The sequence below is a fragment of the Cylas formicarius genome, unplaced genomic scaffold (genome assembly GCF_029955315.1).
Source record: "Cylas formicarius isolate icCylForm1 unplaced genomic scaffold, icCylForm1.1 PGA_scaffold_5__7_contigs__length_24384050, whole genome shotgun sequence".
Classification (NCBI taxonomy): Eukaryota; Metazoa; Arthropoda; class Insecta; order Coleoptera; family Brentidae; genus Cylas; species Cylas formicarius.
In genome coordinates this window covers 19,090,993-19,103,923 of record NW_026844341.1, presented here as the reverse complement: position 1 = coordinate 19,103,923, position 12,931 = coordinate 19,090,993, and the positions used below count along the sequence as shown (strand labels likewise).

The 12,931-nt window shown below is 35.1% G+C and overlaps 1 protein-coding gene across 1 annotated transcript in view; it reads left to right on the top strand.

The window, feature by feature from the left end:
- Nucleotides 1-273: 273 nt before the first annotated feature.
- The window catches only part of LOC132702421 (neurogenic locus Notch protein), a 96,962-nt gene continuing 84,304 nt past the window's right edge, over nucleotides 274-12,931 (top strand). The window contains exons 1-3 of the mRNA XM_060671014.1: nucleotides 274-334; nucleotides 1,588-1,890; nucleotides 4,207-4,402. Of these exons, the coding sequence (XP_060526997.1) occupies nucleotides 274-334; nucleotides 1,588-1,890; nucleotides 4,207-4,402 (560 nt within the window). The remainder of the gene's footprint in view (nucleotides 335-1,587; nucleotides 1,891-4,206; nucleotides 4,403-12,931) is intronic.

Genomic DNA, 12,931 nt, shown 5'->3' with positions numbered 1-12,931 from the left:
TGATTAATTCAAAAGAATTTTTTATTGCAAATTTTGGTTTAAATCAGTGTGGAACGTAATATTTACTAATTTTGTTGAGAGTTTTGGTGAAACAAGATTTATTAGATTGCTTAATAGTATCTTTAGACCAAAATTATTTTCAATTTAATGGACAGATTTACATCTCTAAAGATGGTTTGATTATGCGTAGCTTTGCATTATGAAATTCGACGGGCCTCACGAATTCCATAAAAATTGTCTTCGCTTCATTAGCCATGCATATTTTCGTAGAAGATGGACGACCAGATGCGGTCATCTGCAACCGGCAGTGTCGTCTTTCAGGTCTACCGGGGGGGTAACTCGATATCCTCATCCTCACTCGGATTTCAAAAACGATCCGCGTTGCCAGCTCGACCTCTATTGTGCGCAGAATCGGCAGTAATTGAAAACGGCATCCACTAATAATTACGTCGCGAGACCACTAGGATCCTCGGACGAAATAATTAACCACTTTACTGACCACATGTTCCCTTCGCTAAACGCAGGAAACGATTTTAATTTATATACAGGGCGTTCCGCAGCAGCATATTTCCTTCATAAACGGGTTTGATTGGAAAGTACGAAAAGAGGCTGAAGTATTTAAAAAGAATTAAAAATCGCGTTTGCAAGAGTCTACAAAAAAGACCATTTTTCAAAAACCGTTTACAAGGCCAAAAAAATTCGGCTCCGTATTTTATTCTTGACAATTTTTTGAAAAAAAAAACTGGAATGTGGGCCCCCAAATTATTGAAAAGTGGCTATATCTAAAAGATCGAGTTTCGCGAATCAGTTGTACAGGGTGTTCAAGGTATTAAGTGCTATATTCAAAAATTAACAGGTGTCTTAAGTTTGCAGCTATCGACTTCAGATTTGGCAGAAGGGTAGAAGTCCACACCCGCATTTCATATGTTGAAAAGGAACTTACTCAAATCACGCAAAGCATTTTTTTAAATTTTTTTAATTTTTTTTTTTTGGTATATTTAGCCTTCCAGAAAAAAATTATTTTCTCGAAAACTATTGACCCGATCGGCAAAAATTGTAAACTAGGAAATGCAGGATATCCGGGACCATAACTTTCATTTCAGGTATTTTTTCCATTATATATATGGTTTTTTAATTATAGACAAAAATCTAAAAGACTTTTATATACGCTGTTCGAAATATTTGAAAAAATCCAAATGAAAATCACCATTTCTCGCCCTCATCTAGACGCGATGATGTCATTTACTATTGCTACGTACTGCGTGGTTCAGAAAACAAGTATTTTCTTGAAAACCACTGACTCTCTTGTAAAGCTATAACCTCCAGTTCGAACATTGTTTGAATTATATACAGGGTGTGTCGTTCATGGGCGAAAAAATCAAAAACATCCCAAAAATTTCCGTTTTTATGGGTAAATTATTGGGGATAAATGCTAAAGATGCGATAATTTGATTTGAACAATATCGTAAACCGTATCGAGTGGGAGTTACAGGTTTCGTCAATTATACAGAGCGCGCGAGATATTTGAAAAAATATCATTCGACAAGGCTATTATTTTATATTCAACAACAAGCAATTTTTCGAAAGCAATATTGTTTCATTTTTGCAGTTGCACGTCGAAGTACGTCGGAGAATACTGCCAGCACCTTAACCCGTGCCACACGGGGAAGGGGCCGGGACCGCGGTGCCAGAACGGGGGCTCGTGCCAGGTCCGGATCGGCTCCGGGGGCGTTCCCAGTTTCGAGTGCCTTTGTCCGTTGGGGTTTAGCGCGTCGCTATGCGAGATACCGATAGCCAACTCGTGCGATCGCCGCCCCTGCCTCAACGGCGGTACTTGTACCCTGAGGTCGCTCGACTCGTACCAGTGCTCGTGCGCGCCAGGATATACGGGTGAGTAGTACTGGAAAATAGACTTACACATATATTGAATTTACTAAACGGAATTCCCTACATTTTTAGGTATACTTAAATAACTGCGAAGAATGTTTGGGTATTACGTTTTAGTTTACAAGAATTGCAGGAAATATAAGAAAGTAATTAAGCTACAACTTGAATTTTTAACGAAACAAGCACAAGACAAATCCCTAGACCATTTTTTCACTTAGATGTTTCATGTGCGATATCAAAGTTATTTCAATGGAGGTTAAACCTAAAATACATGTAGAAATTGCGCCGTATCTACAGTGCTTGAAGAACAAAAACGCCAACTGCAATTATTCACTGCTTTTCCAGGCCTTAACCCCTTTTCTGCCTGAAAATTTAATATTATTTAGAAATATATTGAGAAAATGCTGCTGTAATAATACCGCATCCAAACATCTGTCAGCGGCCATGTTGTTTGCAAGGTCTTATGGGTCCTACGTCAGAATTTGTCATTAGAGCTGTCATTGGTTAGAAACGAAATTTTAAATCTCACGCATGCACGCGTTGAATGGACCTTTACATAGTTGCTTCATGCGTTCCTGTACTGTTAGCATAGTCTAGTAGCTATGTGGTTACAGCTTTGCAAATAGCAAGGCGAGGCGCTTGAACTGAAGTCCCCGCTTTTTATATTTTAATTCTGTCATTTTACATCTCCCCATACACAATAAAATACCGGTTACCTACCGGGGAGCGGTTAATGGTGATTTGCGAGCGTAAACTCTTCTTTTGTCACCGGGCCTCTAAACCTTACAACGTTGCCGCATTAGCATAAAATTCGCCTGCCGCAGTTAAGGTTAGGGTCGTAATTTGCGGGATTAAAGTTTTTAAAAAGGTTCTCGGCGGTCTTTATTGAAATCTGAACCGTTTCGAGAACTATTAAGTGGGTATCCCAAACGAAGAAACTTATATAGTTTGTCTGTTATCTGCGCTATGCAGTTTGATACTTTGGTGGTCAAGATTGTTTACACTTTTCGTGTTGTTGAAAATACCAACTTATATTAAATTAAATGTCTTTAGTTAGTTTAAAGGCTTGTTAAAGAAACTTCCACAGGGCACTGTCATACTTTTCACAAAACTTTTGGGTTGGAGCCTAAAATCTAATCCCGTAATCGTTATCCTAAAAGCAGGTAAAGTAAATGCTACGGTGGTCATGAACACAAATGTATATCCGGAAAAGATTCAAGATTCTTTCAGATGGATCATATCGTCAATATAAATATATAAATATTAATAATATAAAAATAAATAGGTTCGTACTTAATTCTTTTCACCTCATAGAACAATTAAAAAGCATCACATTAGATACACAAGATATTCTGGTTAGTTTCGACGTAGAATAACTCTTTACTAAAGTTCCTATTCCTGAAACTCCCAACATCGTTTCAGATATATTAAAATCCGAGAATCTGGAACCTAACTTTCTCACCTTAATCGAACATCGACTGGACCATATTTTTCTTATAACGGTTAAATTTTTGAACAAACGGGTTCTCGACTATCACCAGTTAACGTTGGGTAATTGTGTTTATAGAAAATCATCCGGTCCAAAAATCGTCAGTTATCAACTCTCTTGTTTACATACTCATAAAACTATCTCACTCCGAGTCACTGAACACAGAATTAAAACACCTTACCTCTGCTCTTCTCTCTAATAATTGCCACATTAAAGATATTAAGCGTTCCATCAGCACCACAACGTTCCAATGGCAATGAGGTCGAAAGCAATCCTATACTTGCTACTGTTTTCCTTCCTTACATTCAAAACATCGCTGACCACATATCAAAAGTTCTAAAGAAATATAACGTCAAAACCACTTTTGATGCCAGGAGTTTATACCATTGCACCGGACAAACGTTAGCAAGTTCGACTCAACAAAACCCGACATAGGAGGAATACAGAAGTATTGTAAAAAGGATTTAGTCACTTGATTATCAATAAAATGAAATTGAAATTCATGAAATATATAAGCATAGTAATGAATACTGTTTTATACAATTTTGACAATATTTTGAAACTTCATTTTGCTTTAGGTGGTCTGCGAAACTTCACATAATATTGAAGAACCATAAAATAAAGATTAGCAACAATACTATTTACAAATCTTCTAAATTCCTCCTGCGTTGGTAATTGATCTTGCTGACGTTTCTGCAATCATCCTATTCGCTTCTTCAGAACTTAACTCAAATCATCAGGGTGATTGGCAAAACGTCAGCAAGTTGGATTTTTCAATAACCGACGCTTGAGTAATCCAGAAGATTCGTCATTGAAATGTCGTTTTCCAGGTAAACACTGCGAGAAGCAGGACCACTGCGCCTCTCAGCCGTGCAGGAACGGCGCGGTGTGCGTATCGGTCGGCGACTCGTACCAGTGCACTTGCGCGCCTGGTTTCGCTGGAGCCGCTTGCAAGGAGGACAAGGACGAGTGCAAGCAGAAACCCTGCAAGCACGGCAAGTGCCACAACACCCACGGGAGCTACACGTAAGTGCTTTGTAGAGAGAACCGCGGTTGGTATTCCTCGTGTTTGGTTTACCAATTAGTGGGTATGTACCGGTAAAACTGGTCGGCTACGTTTGCTTACGGAATTACGTGGTGATCGCTGCCCGTAAGTCTTGAACCATTAAAGAAAGAAAATGCGGGGTCAAATAATTTGTGTTAAGCACCTAATAATACCTACACCGATAGCTCAACCTCAAAAATTAAACCAGGAGTAAAAAAAAAGCTATTCCATATTATTATAACCGAATCATAATTAATTTATTGAAAATGTTATTTTTTGGATAATTTTATTTATTTAGCCTAAAGCCGGAGTTTTCGAAAATCTTACAAATACCAATAACACATTTTTCACTCTATAGGAAAATGGTTACTATTGAGCAAGTTTTTTTTTATTAAATACTTTTTAATAAATAAATAAAACATTATAAATATTGGATAGTGAGGCACGACATCCAAAAGTTTCGTCAAATTTTGGTTACATTAAGTTAGTCAAAAATAAATCGACTTGATGGTTAAATTCCACAAAAAATAATAAAAAGCTTAAATGCCTTGCTCCACCCTTCCTTTATTTTGAACGAGCTAACGTTTCAATAAATTTATAATAAAATTAAATAACAATACATTTTTTTAAATTTTATTATAGTAAAACTAAATAACAATATAAAATTTCCTTTTTAAAGGTCTCTCTGTAAAACGTTCTTTGTTAAGGCTTCCTCTATACAACCTCCCTCTAAAAGTCCCTTTAAAATTTTCTGCCTAAAAGCGTTCAAAGGCCCTTTTAAACGCTCGCTCTTAAAAACATCCCTCTCTAAAATCTCCTTGCCTCCCTAAAAGCTTCCACTTGTCTTGTCTTTTATCTAAAACTCTCTCTAAAGCCTCCTTTTGAAAGGTCTCTCCTTAAAAGTTTTCTCTAAAAACTTCTTCTGCCAAAACGCTCTAAAATCTCTAGAGTTCTATTTCTAAAATTCTCTTCAAGAGCTCCGGCACCTCCCTCCAAAAGCTTTCGTGTGGTTCCCTCTCTATATGAAATCTCTATTGAAATGCTATGTCTAAGAGCCCTATTTCTAAAATTCGCTTCAAGACCTCCCTCACCTCCCTCCAGAAGCTTCAGTTCACATTGTACCCGCGTGCATTATTTTTGCAAGCAAAAGTGCAAAGGCTATACGCGCGGGCGGTATTCACGCGACGGGGTGCGACAAGGCTCTCACTCGGGGCCCCGTTATCCGCGACGTTGCAGTTTGCTTGTACGGCCTCCAGCAAGGACGTAGTAGCATTTTTTTCCTTCAACCGGATCCAACGTGACAGAGAGAAGAGAGGAAAAAATCCAATTAAAGTTACGCGTAGCGGCGACGGCGTAATTAAATGTTTTTTTTTTCACGAGTCGCCGCTATAACGACTTTCAATAATCGCGATGGAAAATGGTTTGTTTGCCTATCGGAACGTTAAACGTCGAAAGACCCGGTATGTTCGTAGTCGTTAATTTTTCCAAATGGCGCCATTATTGCGAGCGACGATAAAGCTCGGGCGTTAAAATTCATCAAACAAATGAAGAGTTGATGTCCTAACGGAAGCCCGTAAAATCTGTAAATAGGGGAGTAAAAAAGCCCGTCAATTTCGCTTCCTTCTTGAGAAAAAATTATCGACTTAAAACCAGACGAAACCTGACTGCCTGTGTGCCATTATACGATCTGGTAACCCATAGGAGATACGAAAAAAAAAAAATAATTTTGTTGATACAAGGTGTCCCTAAATTGTCCCCCCTGACATCAACTTTGTTGTTTTAAATGAACACCCTGTATATATCGTCATTTTTGAAATCCTTGGTTAAAATAAAGGTTACTTTCTTAAGGAATTCCTATTCCAATTTTTTTTTATTTGATATATTTTGATTGCCCCATATAAAATTGTGTTGCGACGCTACTGATACAGGTATTGCACCGAAAATTTACTTACTAAGAAGATCATACACTAGTAGTTTGATGGATGCGACTCAGCTTATACAGGATGTCCCAAATAGGTGGTGCACCTTTGGGGTATTCAATTAACGTTTTTATTTTAAAGCTGTTGTTGGTAATATTAGGTATTTTTTAAACAGGAAATACACGATCCTACTTCTTTTAAACATATAATACTCCAGATGTACGAATAAAACCTATACGGGTGTCATCTTTAACCTCGAATATCTCAAAATGGAAGTAAAATTTAAATATAACATAAATTTCAAACTTACCTACTTTTTGTCCTAGAATTGATATCTGAATAAAAATATAAGGGGTTTCGTTTGAAAATCTTGAGATTTTGTTTATTAAATTCGCCAAAACGGCAGCGCCTATTGGGGACACCCTGTATAAGCTGAGGCAAATCTGTCATACTGATTGAGTAGTGCATCATCTCCTTAGTCTGTGGTTAAATTTTCGTTGCAATACGTGTATCAGTAGCGTCGCAACACAATTTAATGTGGCGCAATCAAAATATGAAAAAAAACAAATAACGTCTATTTCGGCCTAAACTATGCAAAATTCGAATAGGAATTTCTTAAGAAAGCGAATTTTATTTTAACCAGGGATTCCAAAAGTGTCGATATATACGGGGTGTTTCATTTAAAACAACAAAGTTGATGTCAGGGGGGACAATTTTGGGTATCAACAAAACTATAATATTTTAAATCATCAGGAGAATCTAGAAAACTTAGAAAACAATATCGGAGGGGAGATATCAACAAAATTAAAAAAATTAAATCTTCAGGAGAGTCGAAGGAACTTTCGCACGATTTTTTTTTGTATCTCCTATGGGTTTCCAGATCGTTAACAAATGTTCTGGGAAAACGAGTTAAGTTGCGTGGAGACGGCCGTTTAGAAAGAAAATGGTGCGAAGTTGCAGGTAAGTGGGTAAAATTTATAGGCATGCGCGGAAGGCCATTTTAATCTCTTCAAAAATATTATAGCCGCCGAAAGCGGATCAATTTTTACTATATTAGGACCACTATATTTTCTAACAGTTATGTGCCGATCAAATATCAGTTCATCAATCCAATCAATTCAATCTGCTCGCATAAAAATTTCTGCAGAGCAGCTGATAGCAAATGTTTTCTATACAGACGACTTGAATAAGTACACTTTATTACCTTCAGTTTAACACATAAATCCATAAAATAAGTAGAAAAAGCTGCACTAAACTTACGGCCAATGTCATAAATGTACATGAACTAAATACCTTAAAAATCGTATTCACTTACACCCACACTGCCGTACGTGGAGATACGGTCAGTTATTAACAACATATATTTTTTGAATCTACTAGAAGTAAACAGTCCTAAACGTTTCATTTAAGGATTCAATATTAATCACGATCTTTTAGACCAGAATAGCCTCTTGTTTAATGCGCTAACCATAAAAAAAATATATACGCGTTTTATCAGAAATCTATTTGGCACATATCATTCAGCGTTAAATCGGGTTTCTAATTATTTTCTTTCCTCTTACTATTTCTGGTTCCAGATTGAATCCTACGAGATCCGCAAGACAATCCTTTGGTTACATTTGATATTGCCAAGTTGAACTGTTAAAATGCGAAAATTTCTGAACATAAACTGGGTAATTACAATTTGGGATTGCTTTAAATAGTAACAAAATGTTGTTCATAATGAAATATTTTATATATTGTTTATTAATGATTTTTTATACTAATAATAATAATAATAATAATCTGCTAGTATTTGTAAACGAACTGATTTTGCAGAACCTCACAGATTTCAACACCGACAACGACAACGACCGTCAGTACATTAAGACTCTTTGGCTTGATAATTACTCCGACAAATAAAATTTTGCACTTTGCTGCCTGTATGTTGATATTTTTATTAAGAGGGATCTCCTGGGCTTTTACAAAAGTTGAGTTGCGAGAGCTGATTAGGTCTCTGTCACATCAGTGTCCTTGAACTATAGGTAATTCACCTTTGATTAGAAATTGCGATAGTGTATTGCTTATTTTAAAAGCTCCAGAGAAACTAATATGTTATTTACGAATTTACCCTCAGGAGGTTTTGATTTAATTATAGTGTAAGCCAAATCCCCAAACAATGTTAATTTATAGGTTCAACCAATTTCAATAAAAACGGCGGACGCGCGTAATTCGAACTTTCTTCTTGTTTATAGTTACCGTTTCCTCGCTGCGTAGATTATTATAACCCCGTTTATTTATCTGCCGGGTAATTAGCAGTCTCTGAACGCATAACTTTTCCGACTTTCTTGTAAATTATTGTTTAAAATGCACCCGTTTTGCATAAACAAAGTGCCCGCGTTAAAGAACCGTCGCCGCCTTTTAACGGTCCCGCTAATGGCCGCGAAAAACCATTAAATTTTAACATATTAATTATTTTTTACGATGAAAAAACGGGGCTAACGAAACAAAAAAATGACGACTTTCGGTGCCTCCTTTCATTGTTTCGTATCATCGTACACGATGGTTCATCAAGATTTCGAAATTTTTATATCAAAAACATTAAATTCAAATCATATTTTTAAGTTTATTTTGTATAAAAAGCTGGATTTTTTAATATCTAATGAAGAGGTAATAATAAGATTAATAAGATAACGTGTTAATCTGTCCTTAAAAATATTTAAAATCTTTTTTTTATCGAGGAATTAAACGACTTTCAAATCGACAACAAAAATAATTACCAACAAAATAACTCCATTTGTAAAACCTCTCTGAAAAACAACGAGATTTCAGAAGATCTTTTAATGACGCAGTATTTGTAATTAAACAAATTATAGAAAAATCAATTGAGTACAACATACCAGTGTTTTTATGCTTCACAGACTTAGAAATAGCATTTGGATACGTGATACACATACTTTATAACAGAAATATCCCATTTGACATAATAAAAATAATCGAAAATATTGTTAGGCAAGGGGACTCACCAAGCCCCTCCCTCATTAAGCCCCTTATTATTTAATATTATATTAGACGAACTAATTAGAGAAGTAAAATCAAAAAAGGCTATAAAATGGGCAATAAAGGAATACGACGATACTGCATTGGTAGCAATGAAGATGATTTGCAAAAAAACTAAATCACTGGTAATCTCTCTTAGGTGTAAGCTGGAAGTTGGTAACTAAATTATAGAGCAGGTAATGACTATGAACAAATATTTAGGAATTGAATTATCATGTGATAATAACAAAGAGGGTGGAATAAGAGAACAAACTGCAAAAGCCAATAGAATAGCAGGATGCCTAAACGACACGATATGGAAGAATAAATACTTAAAACCGAAACAAAATCCCGCATATATAAATCCGCTGAAACAAGACTCGGAAACGCCTGGAAACAAATGAAATGAAAACATTATGGAAAATAGCAGAGAAAACACTCTGGCATAGAGAAACAAATGAAAACATAAGACACATATGTGGAATTGAAAAGATTTGCACTTCGACAAGAAATATAAAGCAAGAATGGAATCAATATATAGATAGAATCTCTGAACAACGGATAGTGACGATAACAAGATATAAATCGCCTGCCGGCGGAGGAGTATAGGCCGAAGAACAAAGAACCGACAACGTGTGATAAAAATTAGATTGAAGTAAAACAGGCAGAAGGGCCTAATACAGAAGAAGAAGAAAAAATATAAGAAAGGAAATAAATGAACGAAGGAATAAAAACACAGTTATAGTGGTAACTCTAATCAGTTAATATAGCGAGCTGAAGATATTATTTTAATTTACTTCCACCAATTTGAAGTTTTGTTTGTTTATTCAGCCAGGCTTTTAGTTCGGCTAAAAAAATTGTTTTATTAGTTTAACTGTATATTTTAAAATACAGGACGTTTCAAAATTAATGCGAAAAAATTTGTTTTTTGTTTAAAATAAAGGATAGTTTATTATATAAACGTTGGATCAGATGCTACTGTATACTATTCCTTACTTAAAAAAAATATTTATGTAGATAAAAAAAAATTTCGATAGATCGGTTTATTTGACAATTTGTTGTTTGCAAATAAAAAAAATTAATTAATTTTTGGTTTGTATTGTTTTAGAATTTATTTTCTTTATTTGGAAACAGTAAGTATTATGAAAAAAACACAGAGGACCCAATGAAACGTGAAATAAAAATATATTTTTTTGTCATTGCGAAAATGTTTCCTTAAATTAAAAAAAAAAATCATCAAAAAATATGCAGAAAGTGTTTTTAACAGTAATAGTTCTGTAGGTGTTTTATTATTCTGCATGTTTTAGTTTTTAGGATAAAAAATGTTTTGACCCGACCTTTGCATAATAAACTACTTTTAATTTTAAAGAGGACATTATTCCCGTAAGGTTTTCGCTGTTCTTTTGAAAGTTTAGTTTATTTGGCAAGGGTTACCAAATTTAAAAAAAAAATCATTTTTATTTCATTTCGCATTTTGCTTATAATAATAATACTTTTATTCTTTGTTTATTGTTAAATCAAAAAAAAGTTTACAATCACAAGTACAGAAAAAATGTATAGAGACACTACAAAAAAAAATCACATAATCAAAGGGTTATGTAAAAAACTTTTTACAGCGTATAAGGATGTGTGCAGTAGATACTGCTTTAAAAAAAAGGTATATGAATTTTGTTTTGCTGTCTCGTGTTAAAAGCTCAAATGTAAATGTAAGGTCACGATACCGTATCTATACGATACATACGAGAATGAGAGCTCGTTACCCCAGCAATACGACGAATCGCTCTATTCTGTGCTAAAAACACTTCTGTCGATTGTGTAGTTCAATCCCATAGTATTATTGCGTATCGTAGACGAGATTCAATGTGAGAGTAATATATTTGTTAATAACTGTGACATATTCGACGTTCGACGCATTCGAGTTCAACCGAGAAATCAAGAACTCGCATAGCTAAAAAATTAACACTTTCAGACTAAGCTAATGGAAAATCGTATATCTTCAAAATGAGACTAGAACATATTTTCCGAGGATGGTGGAATCCTAAAAACGTTATCAAAGTATTACTATTAAACCAGTTATTGACGTTGCCCACATTTCGTTGCATCTATTCTGTAATAAATGTTCCCACCCCTCTGAAATCACAATGGAAGTGTCATCAGGATGCAGCGTGAAAGACGCATTTGTAGAAATGATTACTACATTATTGATATAGAGTGTAAACAGGACAATGCCTTAAACCGATCCCTGCGGAACACCTATATCAATATCCAGTTCACACGAATTAATCTGACGACAGAGATTATCTTCGTCAGTTATGAAAAATATCTGCATTCCCATATGATGACAACTTCCCCAAAACAGTGGCTAGGGCATTCTCCCGATTCCAGGCTTTTTATTACACTTCCGCAAAACGATATCACTGCCATTATAGATGACGTTCCAACGCGAAATCCAGATTGGTTCAAAAAAAAAAGTATTTTAGAAATGCATATTCAAATCCTTTGGAGAAACTGGACGATAGTTTATAATTATAATATAATATAGTTTATAAGTGAAATTGCTTTGTAATTGCAAAGTTACTTACTAAATGTGTGTCTAGTTTTGATAATTCATAATTAACAATTGAGATTTTGACTTCTACTACCTTCTCGGGCGTACCAGAAGCTTATACCACTTTGAGCAGTTTACGTTGTTGACCATCAAAGTATAATGTATCAATAATATATTGCATTGAAATGTATGAGCATAGAAAAATGGCAATCCTTTGCCCGTTATATACCTAAATCTGCCCCAGTTTCGCGGAAACGAACATGCGAGCGAAAGAAAACGTAACAATGTGTACGTATTGCACATACACGTATGCTTTTACCGGCGGAGCTTGATTATTATCTCGCCGCTTTACTTTCAGCCGTTGTGCGGAACATAAAGGTTATAGCAACCGGCCATTGTTCGTTCGATGCCGCTTGTGTGTAATATTCTACTCGCTGAAATGGTATATAGTGCGTCTCCAAATACGGCCACGAGACAACCGCTTTGTGAAAGCCAACTGACTATTCGACATTTATCTATAAATCCTAAAGCAGATAAATACTGTATTTGTTTTATATTTTGACAAATAATATTGAGTATTATATTATATTAAGTAAAATAGACAGAACAAAAGATATTTTATAAAATAATAATAATAAGTATTTAATGGGAAGTCTTTTAAAATCTTTATTCGTGTCAATATTTTATCTTGCTATAAATATTCGCTTCAAAGTGAACAACCCTTAATTTTGTCAATGAAAAGTATTTCAAGCGAATATAAAAACATTTTTGAGATAAATTATTGGCAAAAAAGTATAAGAACGCGATGCAGGGTAGATCAAAAAATAGAGAAAACACTTTCGTTACAATGGTGATTTGAAGTAAGTGTTTGATTAACAATGAGGTTTGCGATTCCGTAAAAGAAAACTCTCAGATTGGAACTACTACGGAGAACCCAGAAACAGGAGGAAAAATAACTGTTTAAAAAGAAGAAAATTGGCCACGTAATCAGAGGACCTAAATATGCGATGCTCCAGAACATTATG